This window comes from Bos grunniens, chromosome 17 (genome assembly GCF_055505025.1).
Source record: "Bos grunniens cultivar Pamir isolate PY7600 chromosome 17, Bosgru_T2T1.0, whole genome shotgun sequence".
Taxonomy (NCBI): Eukaryota; Metazoa; Chordata; class Mammalia; order Artiodactyla; family Bovidae; genus Bos; species Bos grunniens.
In genome coordinates, this window is record NC_141181.1 from 62,477,022 (window position 1) to 62,489,111 (window position 12,090).

The 12,090-nt window shown below is 43.8% G+C and overlaps 1 protein-coding gene and 1 long non-coding RNA gene across 8 annotated transcripts in view; one reads left to right on the forward strand and one right to left on the reverse strand.

Annotated features, from left to right (window-relative positions):
* Window positions 1-297: 297 nt before the first annotated feature.
* Window positions 298-4,642, reverse strand: LOC147355560 (uncharacterized). 2 transcript variants are annotated; one of them, XR_015144642.1, is made up of 2 exons: window positions 4,501-4,642; window positions 298-550 (listed from the first exon to the last, which is right to left on the reverse strand). It is a non-coding gene; the product is annotated as an uncharacterized LOC147355560 (long non-coding RNA). The 2 variants fall into 2 exon arrangements; XR_015144643.1 differs by lacking the exon at window positions 4,501-4,642 and adding an exon at window positions 2,487-2,630.
* Window positions 4,643-4,652: 10 nt separating this feature from the next.
* Window positions 4,653-12,090, forward strand: part of NAA25 (N-alpha-acetyltransferase 25, NatB auxiliary subunit) — a 63,822-nt gene continuing 56,384 nt past the window's right edge. For 5 of the 6 annotated variants that reach the window (XR_015144614.1, XR_015144615.1, XR_015144613.1 and 2 more), the window contains exon 1: window positions 4,653-4,733. Coding sequence is in view for 2 of the 6 variants with exons in the window: in XM_086348174.1 (XP_086204300.1) it covers window positions 4,676-4,733 (58 nt within the window). In the remaining 4 variants the exon portion in view is untranslated. Of the gene's footprint in view, window positions 4,800-12,090 lie in introns of all 6 variants that reach the window. The other variant, XM_086348175.1, reaches the window with a different exon arrangement.

Here is a 12,090-nt window from a genome sequence, read left to right on the forward strand (position 1 = left end):
AGACCTTGCTGTAGCCACGCATTCCGGGAAACAAACTCACTCAGAAGGACAATGCAGATAGTGGAGTGCAGTTTACTACACAGGTGGGCCCAGGGCAGAGGATCCCCGACCAGCATTTGTGAAAATCTTTTATATCCCATGTGTACGTGTCTGAACTCACCACCCCAAATTCCTTGAGACTTACATAAACCAAGGAAAATAAATCCCAATAACCCCATCATTCATGTGCTACGTGCTCATGCGCTCAAACAGTCAAATAATTAGCCAATAATCAATAAACCCAAGGTTACACTCCGATAGATAGAGAAAAATTTATGGCCTGTCTGGAGGAAGGGGTGATTAGTGTATGTTTTCTCTTAGGCGATGAGTAACCTAGATACGATCTTCAAGGTTCCCCTGTCTGGAGGGGCTCTTATCCTTCTGTTGTTGTTTTCATAGGCACTAAACACAGAGTTCAGAGTCCATTGGAAAGGTGGCCGAGCATGATCAGCATGAATAGGCCTAAGGTGGAGTCCAGGCCCTGTGAATTCCTTCTTCTATCCCACAAGCCCTGTGGGCAAAAAAGAAAAAAAAAAGTTTACAAAGATAACTGGGCTGCACGCGGCCTCTTACTTACACTACTAGGGATTGAACTCACATCTCCTGGAAATTGGGAATGCAGAATCTTAACCACTGGACCACCAGGGAATGTCCTCTGTTTTATTTTTAATTTTTTACAATTAAAATGAGATCTATCCCTTCTAATTTGAAAGCTGCTGTCGCTAAGTCGCTTCAGTCGTGTCCGACTCTGTGCAACCCCATAGATGGCAGCCCACCAGGCTCCCCCGTCCCTGGGATTCTCCAGGCAAGAACACTGGAGTGGGTTGCCATTTCCTTCTCCAATGCATGAAAGTGAAAAGTGAAAGTGAAGTCACTCAGTCGTGTCCGATTCCTAGCGACCCCATGGATTGCAGCCCACCAGGCCCCTCCGTCCATGGGATTTTCCAGGCAAGAGTACTGGAGTGGGTTGCCATTGCCTTCTCCTCTAATTTGAAAGAGGCCTGGGCAATTTAGCATTCATATGCCACCTGGTGGACAGAATTGGAAGTGCTAGAGTGAACAAAGAGGGCACCGCTGGGACTGAAAGCTGAAAGGAGCTCTCAGACCCATTCTCTCTTTTCCTGTTGGGAAAAATGAGGCCCAGGAGTATATCTTAAATTATTGGCCAAAACAAGACCATAACCCCCAACTCTTAAATCTTGGTTCTGTGTTTTTCTGCCTTGATCTCTGTCTACCTTTAATTCTGTGCCTATTTGGTATTTTTGTCCTTCTTTATACTAAGTATTGCAGGAAATTCCAAGATATTCCTCGTGTGCCACGACTACTGAGCCAGTGAGCCACAGTTACTTAAGCCCACGCACCTAGAGCTTGTGCTCCACCAGAGAAGCCACTGCAATGAGAAGCCCTGGCATTGCAGCTTGAGAGTAGCTCCCACTTTCCACAATCAGAGGAAGACCTAGTGCAGCAACGAAGACCCAGTGCAGCCAAAAATAAAAATAAATACATTTTCAAAAGGTCGAGAAATCCATGAAAAATATGAACTGTGTCACTGTTCTGTTTATTCTGTGGAGGATTAGGATTAGGCATTGGATCAAGGTGGAAAAGAAAAGCAAAGGAAAATTAGAAAAGTTATCCAGTGGAGATGCCCACAACCACTACATCCAAGTAATGCAGAGCCCTGCCCTAAGTCCCCAGCTACCAGCACGACACACTGGTGTGCCTCACGGCTCCTGAGCAAGAGGGTTTCCTACCAGATCAAATCTGCCACCAAATAGGACAGGAATGAAGGGCTTAGCCCCCTGTTCTAAATCAATATAATGGAAACCACCATTGAATGAACATCTGTTGTATACCAAGTATTTTCCCATAACGTCAGCTCTAAGATACAGAGAGAAGGATAGGCTCTTGGCTTCCTTGGGGGGCAACTCGTTTGTTACCTGAAATGATTCAGGCCAAAGGGTGTGAACGTTGCCGCTCAGGGAGCAGGTAAGGACAGGCCTAGAGATGGGTGACTGCTTCAGTCTTAGGCTTTTGAGGACAGGGAGTGAGAAAAAGAAAAGAAAAAGGCTAATTCATCCTGCTTGTATGCCAAACAGGCTTTCAGGGTGGAGGGAAACATGTTCTACGCAGCATGGTGACTCAAGGACCTGAAGGCCTCTCTTAGGTGGGTCCATAAGACTCCAGCCCTGCCAAGTTCAGGTAGCAGGGTGCCAAGCATCAGCATTCCTCTTGGGCCAGCCCAACAAAGGTAATCTAAGACCATAGCTGAGTAACCACAGTCCTGGTCAGGAGCCTCCTGTGTGCCCCTTTTAAGGTGCTGCGCTTCTCCATTCTGGGAAATTCTTGAAACTCAGGTAACTCAACAGCTCTCTCATTTGTGCCATAGATGGAGCCCAGGTCTCCTCCCTTCTCTCCCCTCTGCAAGCCCAAGTCCAGCCCAGTCCTACCTGGCCACAGCACCTAAGAGCAAGCCTGGGATTAGCTTACTGGAGGCTCCTGACCTTCATTCTTGCTGGTTAACACGATTTTGGAAGCATGGAGTTCTCCCTGGGATAGGGTTTAGCAAATAAATGTGTAGAACACCTGTGCACCTGAAACTAATATAATCTTGTAAATCAAGTATGTCTCAATCAAAAAATCTAGGTCACCTGGTTAAATGTGAATTTCAGATAAACAGTGAATGTCATTTTAGTGTAAGTATGCCCCAAATATTGTACCATATTTGACTTGACAACTCTACCCTGGAGGTATCTGTTTATTCATTTATCCTGAGCATATTCTAGAATAGCAATTGGCAAATGTTTTCTGTAAAGGGTCAGAGAGTAAATATTTTAACCTTCTGGGCCACAAGGTCTCTGTTGCAACTACTCAATTCTGCTGTCGTAGCACAAAAGCAACCACAGACAATGCATAAATGAATAGTTGGGTTCAATAAAATTTTACTTATAGACACTGACCTTTGAACTTTATACAACTTTCATGTTGTGAAATATTATTCTTCTTTTGATTATTTTTCCCCATTTAAAAATGTAAAAATCATTCTTGGCTCACAAACTGTACAAAAACAGTAGTAAGGTAGATTTGGCCTATAGGTCATAATTTGCCTGCTTCTGATCTAAAACAGGATAAAACTTTTGTCTGAATCCAAATCACAAGAGGATTTGTAAAGATACAAATTGCCGACCCTGCTCCCAGAGCATTTGATCCCGTATGTCTGGAGCAGTGCCTAATAATGTTTCTAAGTTCCCAGGTGATGCTCAAACCCGTGTCCTCTGGAGTGGAATGTCCACTAGATGGGAGGTCCCCATCTAGCATATTTTAAACTCTCCTCAGCTTTAGGAACTATTTTCTATGAGGATCACAGATCATATCTTCATTTGAGGGACTCCCTCTCCCCAGCCATCCCCATTCTCCATAAGAATTTTTCTGTGTAATTGCTTCTGGAATTTTCTCTTTCAGCTAGAACTCAGGACAGAATTGGGATGAGAGTTTCTAGTGCATTTGATTTTTAAAAAGTAGTCACTCCCCACTTCCCAACCCCCGCCCCCCCCAAGTGCATTTAGGGACCTTCGTGGTGGTCCAGAGGTTAAGACTGTGCTTTTACTGCAGGGGGTTTTATCTCTGGTTGGGAAAATAAGATCCCAAGTCCTGCAGGGTGTGGCAGAAAATTTTAAAAAACAAACAATAAAAGCATTCTAAAATCTTTGATTTTGGAATAATTTTAGACTCACAAAGGGGGTGAAAAGAGGATTAAGTTTTCATATACCCCTCAACCACTTAACATCTTGCATTACCATGGTACATTTATCAAAATGAGATACCAACATTAGCACAATACTATTAACTGAACTCTAGACTTTATTTGAATTTCAATTCTTTTTCCACTGATGCCCTTTGTTCTGTTCCAGGATCCCAAGGAAGATATCACATTATGTTTGGTTGTCGTGTCTCCTTAAGCATTGCTGGTCTGTAACGGCTTCTCAGTTTCCTTATTTTTCATGACCTTGACAGTCCTGAAGCCTACCGGTCAGGCATTTTGTAGAATGTCACTCAGTATGATTTGTTTGATGTTTTCTTTGTAACTAGTCTGAGTTTATGGGTCTTCCAGAAAAAAATACTACAGAAGGGAAGTTTCTTTCTCATCACCTTAAACTGTTAATGTTAACTTTGATCCCTAGGATGCTTCTTAGTAGGCTGAGCACCGAGGAAGGGGTGAAGGGACCCCGAACTTTTCTGGCACGTTTCTACTTGTCGCTCAGCACCCCTTTTCCCCTACTGTCCCCAGGGTCACCCTCCCACAAGAGTTTCCGGTTCCTCGAAAGTGAATCAAAGACAAGTCTAACTGGTCCTTCAGCACAGAGGAGAAACAAGATGAGCAGGAGCAGCCGAGCCCTGTCTTTAACCAAGTTTCCCCCCCACCCCTCCCCTCACTTTTCACCAGGAGCCACTGAAGTGACACACCTGCGGGGCGGGGGGTCGGGGATGCGGTTTGGGTGTCTGTGTTTTCCGCGCCGGCGCGTTCTGTCACAACCCCGCGACCATCGCGATAGAAGAGCGAGATCGGCGCTGGCCCTTTAACAGCCCCTTCCCGGGGGCCTGCCCCGCGCGTGCGCACTGCGGTCCTGCGCTTGTCATCATGGCGACGCGGGGCCATGTGCAGGACCCTAACGACAGGCGCCTCCGACCCATTTACGGTGAGTGCCTGGGGCCAGTCTGGTCGCCAGCCGAATGCGCCGAGGGCTTCCGAAGCCGGGGCGAAGGTCCGGGAGGGGCACTGAGGGGCCAGGAGCCGAGCCGGCGGGCACAGGGGGCGGGCCGCGCGGGCCTCTAGGCCGCAGCCACGGGCCTCGCGTAAGCGCCGGCCTGGCTTTCCCGAGCCCTGAGTTGGTAGCGGCGCGGCCAGGGCGGCCGCAGGTCTGCAGAGCCGGCCTGACAGGCAGGCCCTGTGAGACACTACTCTCGCCGGGACCTGCGCTACCCGCAGGCTGCGTTGTCTATCCGCAGGTGGAAGCTGGCTCCGGCATGAGGGTGGGACACCCTTGCGTGAGGGAAAATTTCCTACTAAAGACTTTTTACTTGTGGGAGCGGGGCCTAAAGTGTTGTCTGACTAACTGTGCTTGGCGCACAGGGAGAAACAGAGGGCCAGGGAGGGGAAGGGGCTGACGCAAGGTCAACCCATATCGAGTCAGGAGCAGGCCCGGATTTGAGGCTCCCAATACAGAGCCCTTTGGTGGAGGAACAGCTGCTCTGGGCACACGTGGGAAGCGGGGGCGGCGGGGCGGGGGGGTCTTGGGTCCAAAATAGCGGTGAAGCGACTGCAATAGCTGGTGTCGAGGGGCATGCAGGGAGGGCTCTTCCTTCTTGTAGCTTCTCTGGTTTTTCCTTTGCAGCCTGCCTTCCGCGTGCTAAGGGGATCCCCTTTCATAACGCTTACCTCAACCCTCAGGCTTTAAGATCTTGGTGGCATTCTGCTCTTCCAGTTGGGAAAAATCACGTATTTGAGTAAGGGAGAAAAACCTCTTCAGTAATCGAGACGTTCTGTAATTGGACAGTGGTCCCGTTTGTATTTCCTTTCCCCTTAGATGCTTGTGTGGTCTTGGTCTAGTTCATAGTTCTAGTTCATAGTGAGGAAGGCTTCAAGGTCAGTGGTTTTTGCAAAAGGAGGCCTCGTGTTTATAGGGTAGATGTTAGTTAAATGGAGGCTTCTCCGCAAAGCTGAGATGATTTAACTTTTTTGGATGGGGGGAACTTTATGTTTCTGGTACAACTGGTAGTGGTTTTTGTAATTTGTATGATGTTTTGCTCTCGAGTCTTATTTGATTCTAGCAACAGCTTTGTTGATAATAATAATAATTATTATTATTTAACAGCAATAATAATGTGGATTGTCTGCTAATTATGTCAGTCACTTTCCTTGCCCTTTTATATTTATTATTGTTTGATCTTCACATTTTCTTCTGGGGTGGGTAGTTTTTCCCAGTCCCCTTCTCCCTTCTTCTCCCCCTCTTCTTTCCACAGATGAGGAAACTGGGGGCTTTATTGATGTGTGATTTGTCTAAGGTCACTCACCTAACATGAAACTGGTATCTTCTTTACCCTGTGGACTGTCCTAGACTTACTCTTTTAACCACTGTGTTAGAAATCACCTTAGCTTGCGCTGAAGGCACTGATTTGCCAAAGGTCTCAAAGGTGGAGAGTGGTAGATTTCCATTTTCCCAGGGCTGTAAAGTCTTGTGTCCTCCAGTATACATTTTAAAGGGCAGAGATGAAGTAGACAAGCGTGACTTGAGGGTAAGTACTGAATCCAGAGTTCACAATTGGTAGCTCATTACTGCTTTATAGCAGCTGCTTGCAGACTTTTTTTTTTTAAAGATTGAATATTTTTAAGAATCATTGGATTTCTAAAAATTGTTCTCGAGGACCAAAGATTATGTCTTTGGTGCCCCATAAATTGCTTAGAATTAATAATGTTTTGAACTATCCAATAGGAAAGCTAGTCCCTTTAACATTATTAAACATCAGGCTATGTTAACCAGATACGTAGGTCATATTAAAACTGAAGCCAGAATTATGTAGCTTTTCTCATAGTTACATGGGAAGAAGATTAGAAGATACTTTTTTTAGGAGTTCCAAGGCAATTAATATACACTGGCAGAATTAGGGAAAGAACTGCACTTCTGACTTCTGGACCTTGGGACAGCTTCTGCTTTTGTGTTTAAATACCTTAGTGCCCCTAAACCACTATTGTCCCTTGAATTTATCTCATTAGCTGACACATGAACGAGCTAATGCTTGGTGGTGCTGACCCGCCAGCCCAAAGTTCAACAACACTCAGCATTGACTGAGTGCTTGTTGGTGTGCTCACTGTCCTGTTCGGGAGGTAAGATTGTTGTGAGCATAGTAGTAAACTGAAGGCCAGAGATGAACTTGCTCAGGGTTGCGGCTAGTGAATTGTGGAGCTGGAATTTGAACGTGGCCGTTCTCACTGTAGAGCTCAGCCCTTACTGAGTTTGGATTCTGCAGCCCCACTGCCTTTTGTGCAACATTATTTATATACCCAAGGTTTAGGATTTTACAGCTGTGAGAAACTTTGCCTGTGACCTCAGCTTTTGCTGATGCTGTTGAGGGTAGAAGCGGACAGGGTGATTAATTGTGAAATTATGGTAGGTTGAAATTCTGTTTTCGATGTCTCTGTATGTAATAGCTAGTTGTTTAGTCGAATGTTTTTAGAGTGCTTCTCTTTACTCATAAATTGGTAAGTTTGGGTATTGCAGTTTTGGTTTTTGAAAACCATCTTGAGTTTCTCAGAATGCCTACTTTATTGTTGTCTCCTTTCACTAAAATTATTCTCTTGTACTTTGTGGTTCTGAACAGATTTTGTATTCCCATGTGACGTGGTGAGCTCCAGTGCTTGCTTCTACCATTATTATTTTAAAATGTTTTTAGTAGTAAGTAGGTGTGTAGAGTTGGAAGTGATGGTCAGATATTGCACTTAATAAATTTTTATAGGATGCAGGAATTGTAAAATAAAAATAGAGAAGTTTCAAAGAAAAAATACCTCTGTAGTCTTTAGAATACACACATACTTTTATGGCATTTTATGGCATGAGATCCATTCTAATCTTTGTTACTGAGTTACAGTCTTTTTTTTTTTTTGTCTACTTATTTTTAAAATTTTATTGGGGTATAGTTGATTTACAGTGTTGTGTTTGTTTCAGGTGTACAGCAGAGTGACTCAGTGATACATGTCTTCATGCTTTTTTAGACTTTTCTCATATAGGCTGTCACAGAATGTTGAGTGGAGTTCCCCGTGCTACACAGTAGTCCTTGTTGGCTACTGACTTGCAGTCTTGCTCTAGCCTGAATCATGTGTAACCTGTTTCCTAGCTGTGTTTCCTGAATGATAATCACTTCTTTGGTGCTTTAGGACATTTCCCTTCCATGTGTGGCCAGACTCCAGGTAATTATTTTGCTATAGTTCGTTATTAAAACTTCCCAAGTCTTCACATGATTATTCTATATATTCTGAACCTTCTGTTGGGCGGTGTTAGCTCAGTGAGTCTTGTCCTGTTTCGCCCCAAGAGTGACAGGGTGTCTTGGTGAGTGAATATTATCTTTTCTTTCTGTAGAAAAGTCACTTGGCACAACCTGTAGTCTTCTGTTCTGAAATCTTGACCTTTTAAAAAGCTCTTAGACTTTGAGATTCTAAAAGCATTTTAAACTTAGAAAGACATGTTAATGCACAGAAAAGTCTTAGAAGCATGCACAGAGTAGAGGGCAGTGGGTGCGTAGGGCAAGATTACAAGACTAATAATTCTTTTCATGTTATATCTGTATGAATCACTTTTTTTTTCACTATGACTATTATTTTTATTATGTAAAAATTAACTGAAAAAAGTCCAATTTGATCACAGGAAGCCATCACTAATCATTGCTTCCTTGAATATCCTGTTGTGGTCACTTTGTATGTATGTATCTCTTTCTCCCGCATTGTAAAAGGGTAAGTCTGAATACCGTGTGAGAAGTAGGTTTAAAAGGGCCAGATGCAGGATGGAAGGCCATCAGTTCGAAGGCATTATTTGTTTTTAAGTTCAGCCTCACCACCCCCCATCTTGCACGTTAGGTATTTAACAAAGGCTTGTTGATTAAAAGAATGTTTCACCTACAATTTGTGTTCTTGGTAAAAGCAAGACTTGTGTTCTCAAGCATTTAGGATTTTTAAGCAAAGGACATTGTAATTTGAAAATGGAGCTTGTCTTTTTCTAAATTTGGAGCAATATCTTGAGTAGTCTCTGAAGTCCTTGTAGGAAGTGAAAACAGTACAGGTTGTCAATTTCAGCTACTCTGGAAGGTTTAAAAGCATTTGCAAGGACACCTGATTTAAAGGCTTTCCTTTTTATTTGTGAGACTGATCCCTTTTCTATTGTCAGTATTCGTAAGTATGATTGGACTTATGATTCTTAAGGATGTTGGTCCCAGGGCCTCTCTACAGGGCCAGTAGACAGTAGGCCTGTATGTGTCGGGGCCTACTGCCGTCTGTCTGCACCTGCAGGGAAGGGGAGCTTCTGTTGGCCGTATTACCCAGGAACGGAGCTAGTTCATTCGTGCAGTAGATTTTGATACTCTTACCAGTGGTTTAACCCAGTGTTTCCCAGATTTCTATCATTCTTTTATCCAATCTGATGATTTTAGCTATATTATAATATCATCTCTACTATTAATTACTTAATATTTTTCTCTAAGTTGACTGTTAAATTTATTTAAAAATAATTTGTATTATTGGGCTTCCCTGGAGGTTCAGTGGTAAATCATCCACCTGCCAGTTCCGGAGACTCAGGTTTAATCCCTGGGTCAGGAAGATCCACTGGAGGAGGAAATGGCAACCCACTCCAGTATTCTTGCTTGGGAAGTCCCGTGGGCAGAGGAGCCTGACAGACTACAGTCCACAGGGTTACAGAAGAGTTGGACATGACTTAGTGACAGGGCTTCCCTGATAGCTCAGTTGGTAAAGAATGTGCCTGCAATGCAGGAAACCCTGGTTCGATTCCTGGGTTGGGAAGATCCCCTGGAGGAGGGAAAGACTACCCACTCCAGTATTCTGGCCTGAAGAATTCATGGACTGTATAGTCCGTGGTGTTGCAAAGAGTTAGACACGACTGAGTGACTTTCATTTCACTTCACTTAGTGACTGCTGCTGCTTCTGCTAAGTCGCTTCAGTTGTGTCCGACTCTGTGCGACCCCACAGACGGCAGCCCACCAGGCTCCGCCGTCCCTGGGATTCTCCAGGCAAGAACACTGGAGTGGGTTGCCATTGCCTTCTCTGCACTTAGTGACTAAACAACAACAAATCTTTATTGTTACTGTTAGTGGAAAATCTGTCACTTGCCCTGAGAAAGCAAACCATAAGAATAAGTACATACAATGAAAACAAAACAATGTTATTAAAGTCTTAAATTTTTTTTTGTTGAACCAGTGGCATGTAGGATCTTAGTTCCCTAACCAGGAATTGAACCTGTGTCCCCTGCAGTGCAAGCATAGAGTTGACCACTGGCCCGCCGGGGAAGTCCCTTGACTAGTTTCTGATAGTTGTGAAACTCTCAATCTGAGACCTGTTGCTTCTCTGTTTGAAAAAAATGGGGGGAGGGGGGACATTAACAAATATTAAAGAAGTGACAGGCAAATGCCAAATTGAGTATCTCCTTAATATAAAGGAAATATTAGAAGTCAGCTTTCTCACTGTGTTATCTAGTACTGCCTACAGAGATCACCTAAAAACAGAGTAGTTGGAGTGATAACTATGCTTTGAAAAACACTGCTTTTAAAAAAAAAAAAGAAAGAAAAACACTGCTTTAACCGACACATCATCTTACTTCCTATGCCCGATTTGTGGATGGCTGACTGGCTTACTCTCATTAAGGGAACCATACCAGTCCTCATGGTCAAGCCACAATTACCCTTGAGTAAGCTTTTAAAAAGACTTAAAAAAATAGACTTAGGATATCATTTTTCTTGGCCTTTTTTCACCAAATGCTACATAATTTATATTACAAAGTCAGTGATATAAAATGGAAATAAACATTTCCCAAAGTCAGTGATGTAAAATGGAAATAAACATTTCCCAAAGACTCAGCAACCAATTAATCAGTAGGCTTCCAGGAAGGGGGAGCCTGACAGCAGGCTGAATGTGGTGGGATGTCTTAGTTAAAATTCTTTTGGGTTCAAGGAGCAGAAACCCTTTGACACAAGCTCAAGTAGAAGGAGGTTGTTTATAAACCCTTGTGGGAGCCTAGGGCAGGAATGCAGTGTTCTGGAGCCTGATGGAAACTGGAAGGCTGTCAAAATCTGAAGCTTCTTTCTCAAACATTTGTCTCTGCTGCTCTTATCTGTTTGTGTCTATTCTTTTCTCTGCTAGGTTCTTCAAGCCTTTTTTTTTTTTTAATGTGCTTACTCATCACTTATGCAGGGCCCAAATGCTGGCTGAAGATAAAGTAGGGAGAGGTTGTTTGCTTAATCAGCACTGCCCCCTATCTCTCCCCCCCCCGCATCTATTTTTTGATAAAGATAACTGACATTATTCTTTTATAAATGTTTCATGAATGAAGAGCCAAGAGATTACTCCCTTTTTCACTCCCCATTAACAAATTTGCATCTCCCAAGGCTCCTTCCTGGAGAAGAAATGGCAACCCACTCCGGTGTTCTTGCCTGGAGATTCCCAGGAACGGGGGAGCCTGGTGGGCTACCGTCTATGGGGTCGCACAGAGTCAGACACGACTGAAGTGACTTAGCAGCAAGGCTCCTTCCAGATGGAAATTCTGGACCTGCCCCAGATGATCTCAAACTGGAAATATTTATTGCCTTCCAAATGGAGTTCTTCATAGCTTTCTGACTCTAGGTTTCAACATTGCAGTTATAGATTACCAGGTTTACCCAGCTTGGGTCAGATGTCCACTCCATTGGGCTTCAGTTACGTGATCTAGACATGCTCATCCAATTCTACCCCTTCAGCAGAGTCTGTGGAAACCATTCCCAGGGAAGAGGGCAAGGGTACAGCATATTAATATATCAGAGCCTTGTCAACAACAGAGAGGAAAAGTTAAATATCCTTGTAGTGCTAACCTCTGGTCTGATCCGTTTACGGGGTGATCCTCAGAGCTGGGGTTTCACCAAAGATACCTATTCTTTGAGAAGGCTTCAAGATGTGGTCCATGAACCTGGAGTCTTACAGGATTGAGTCAGACATAACTTAGGACTCACTCTGCATGAGACCAACACCAGGTTATTAGAGAAGATATCATTTATTGAACTGAAACGTCTCTCAGATATTCTGTAAGGACAAATGGTGGCCTGTCGGCTGAACTAAGAATTTAAGAAAACTGGTATTAGGTATTCAGGCCAAGATTTTGTGTGCTTTTAAATTTCTGTGATTTCGCTCTACCTGAGTATTAAATCTTTGGTCTTTTTTAGATTGTGTTTCCTCCAGAGTAAGTCTTCTTAATCACTGTACCTAGCATTATTGGTGCTCATTGGTATTAAGTGCCTTGAAGAAGGACT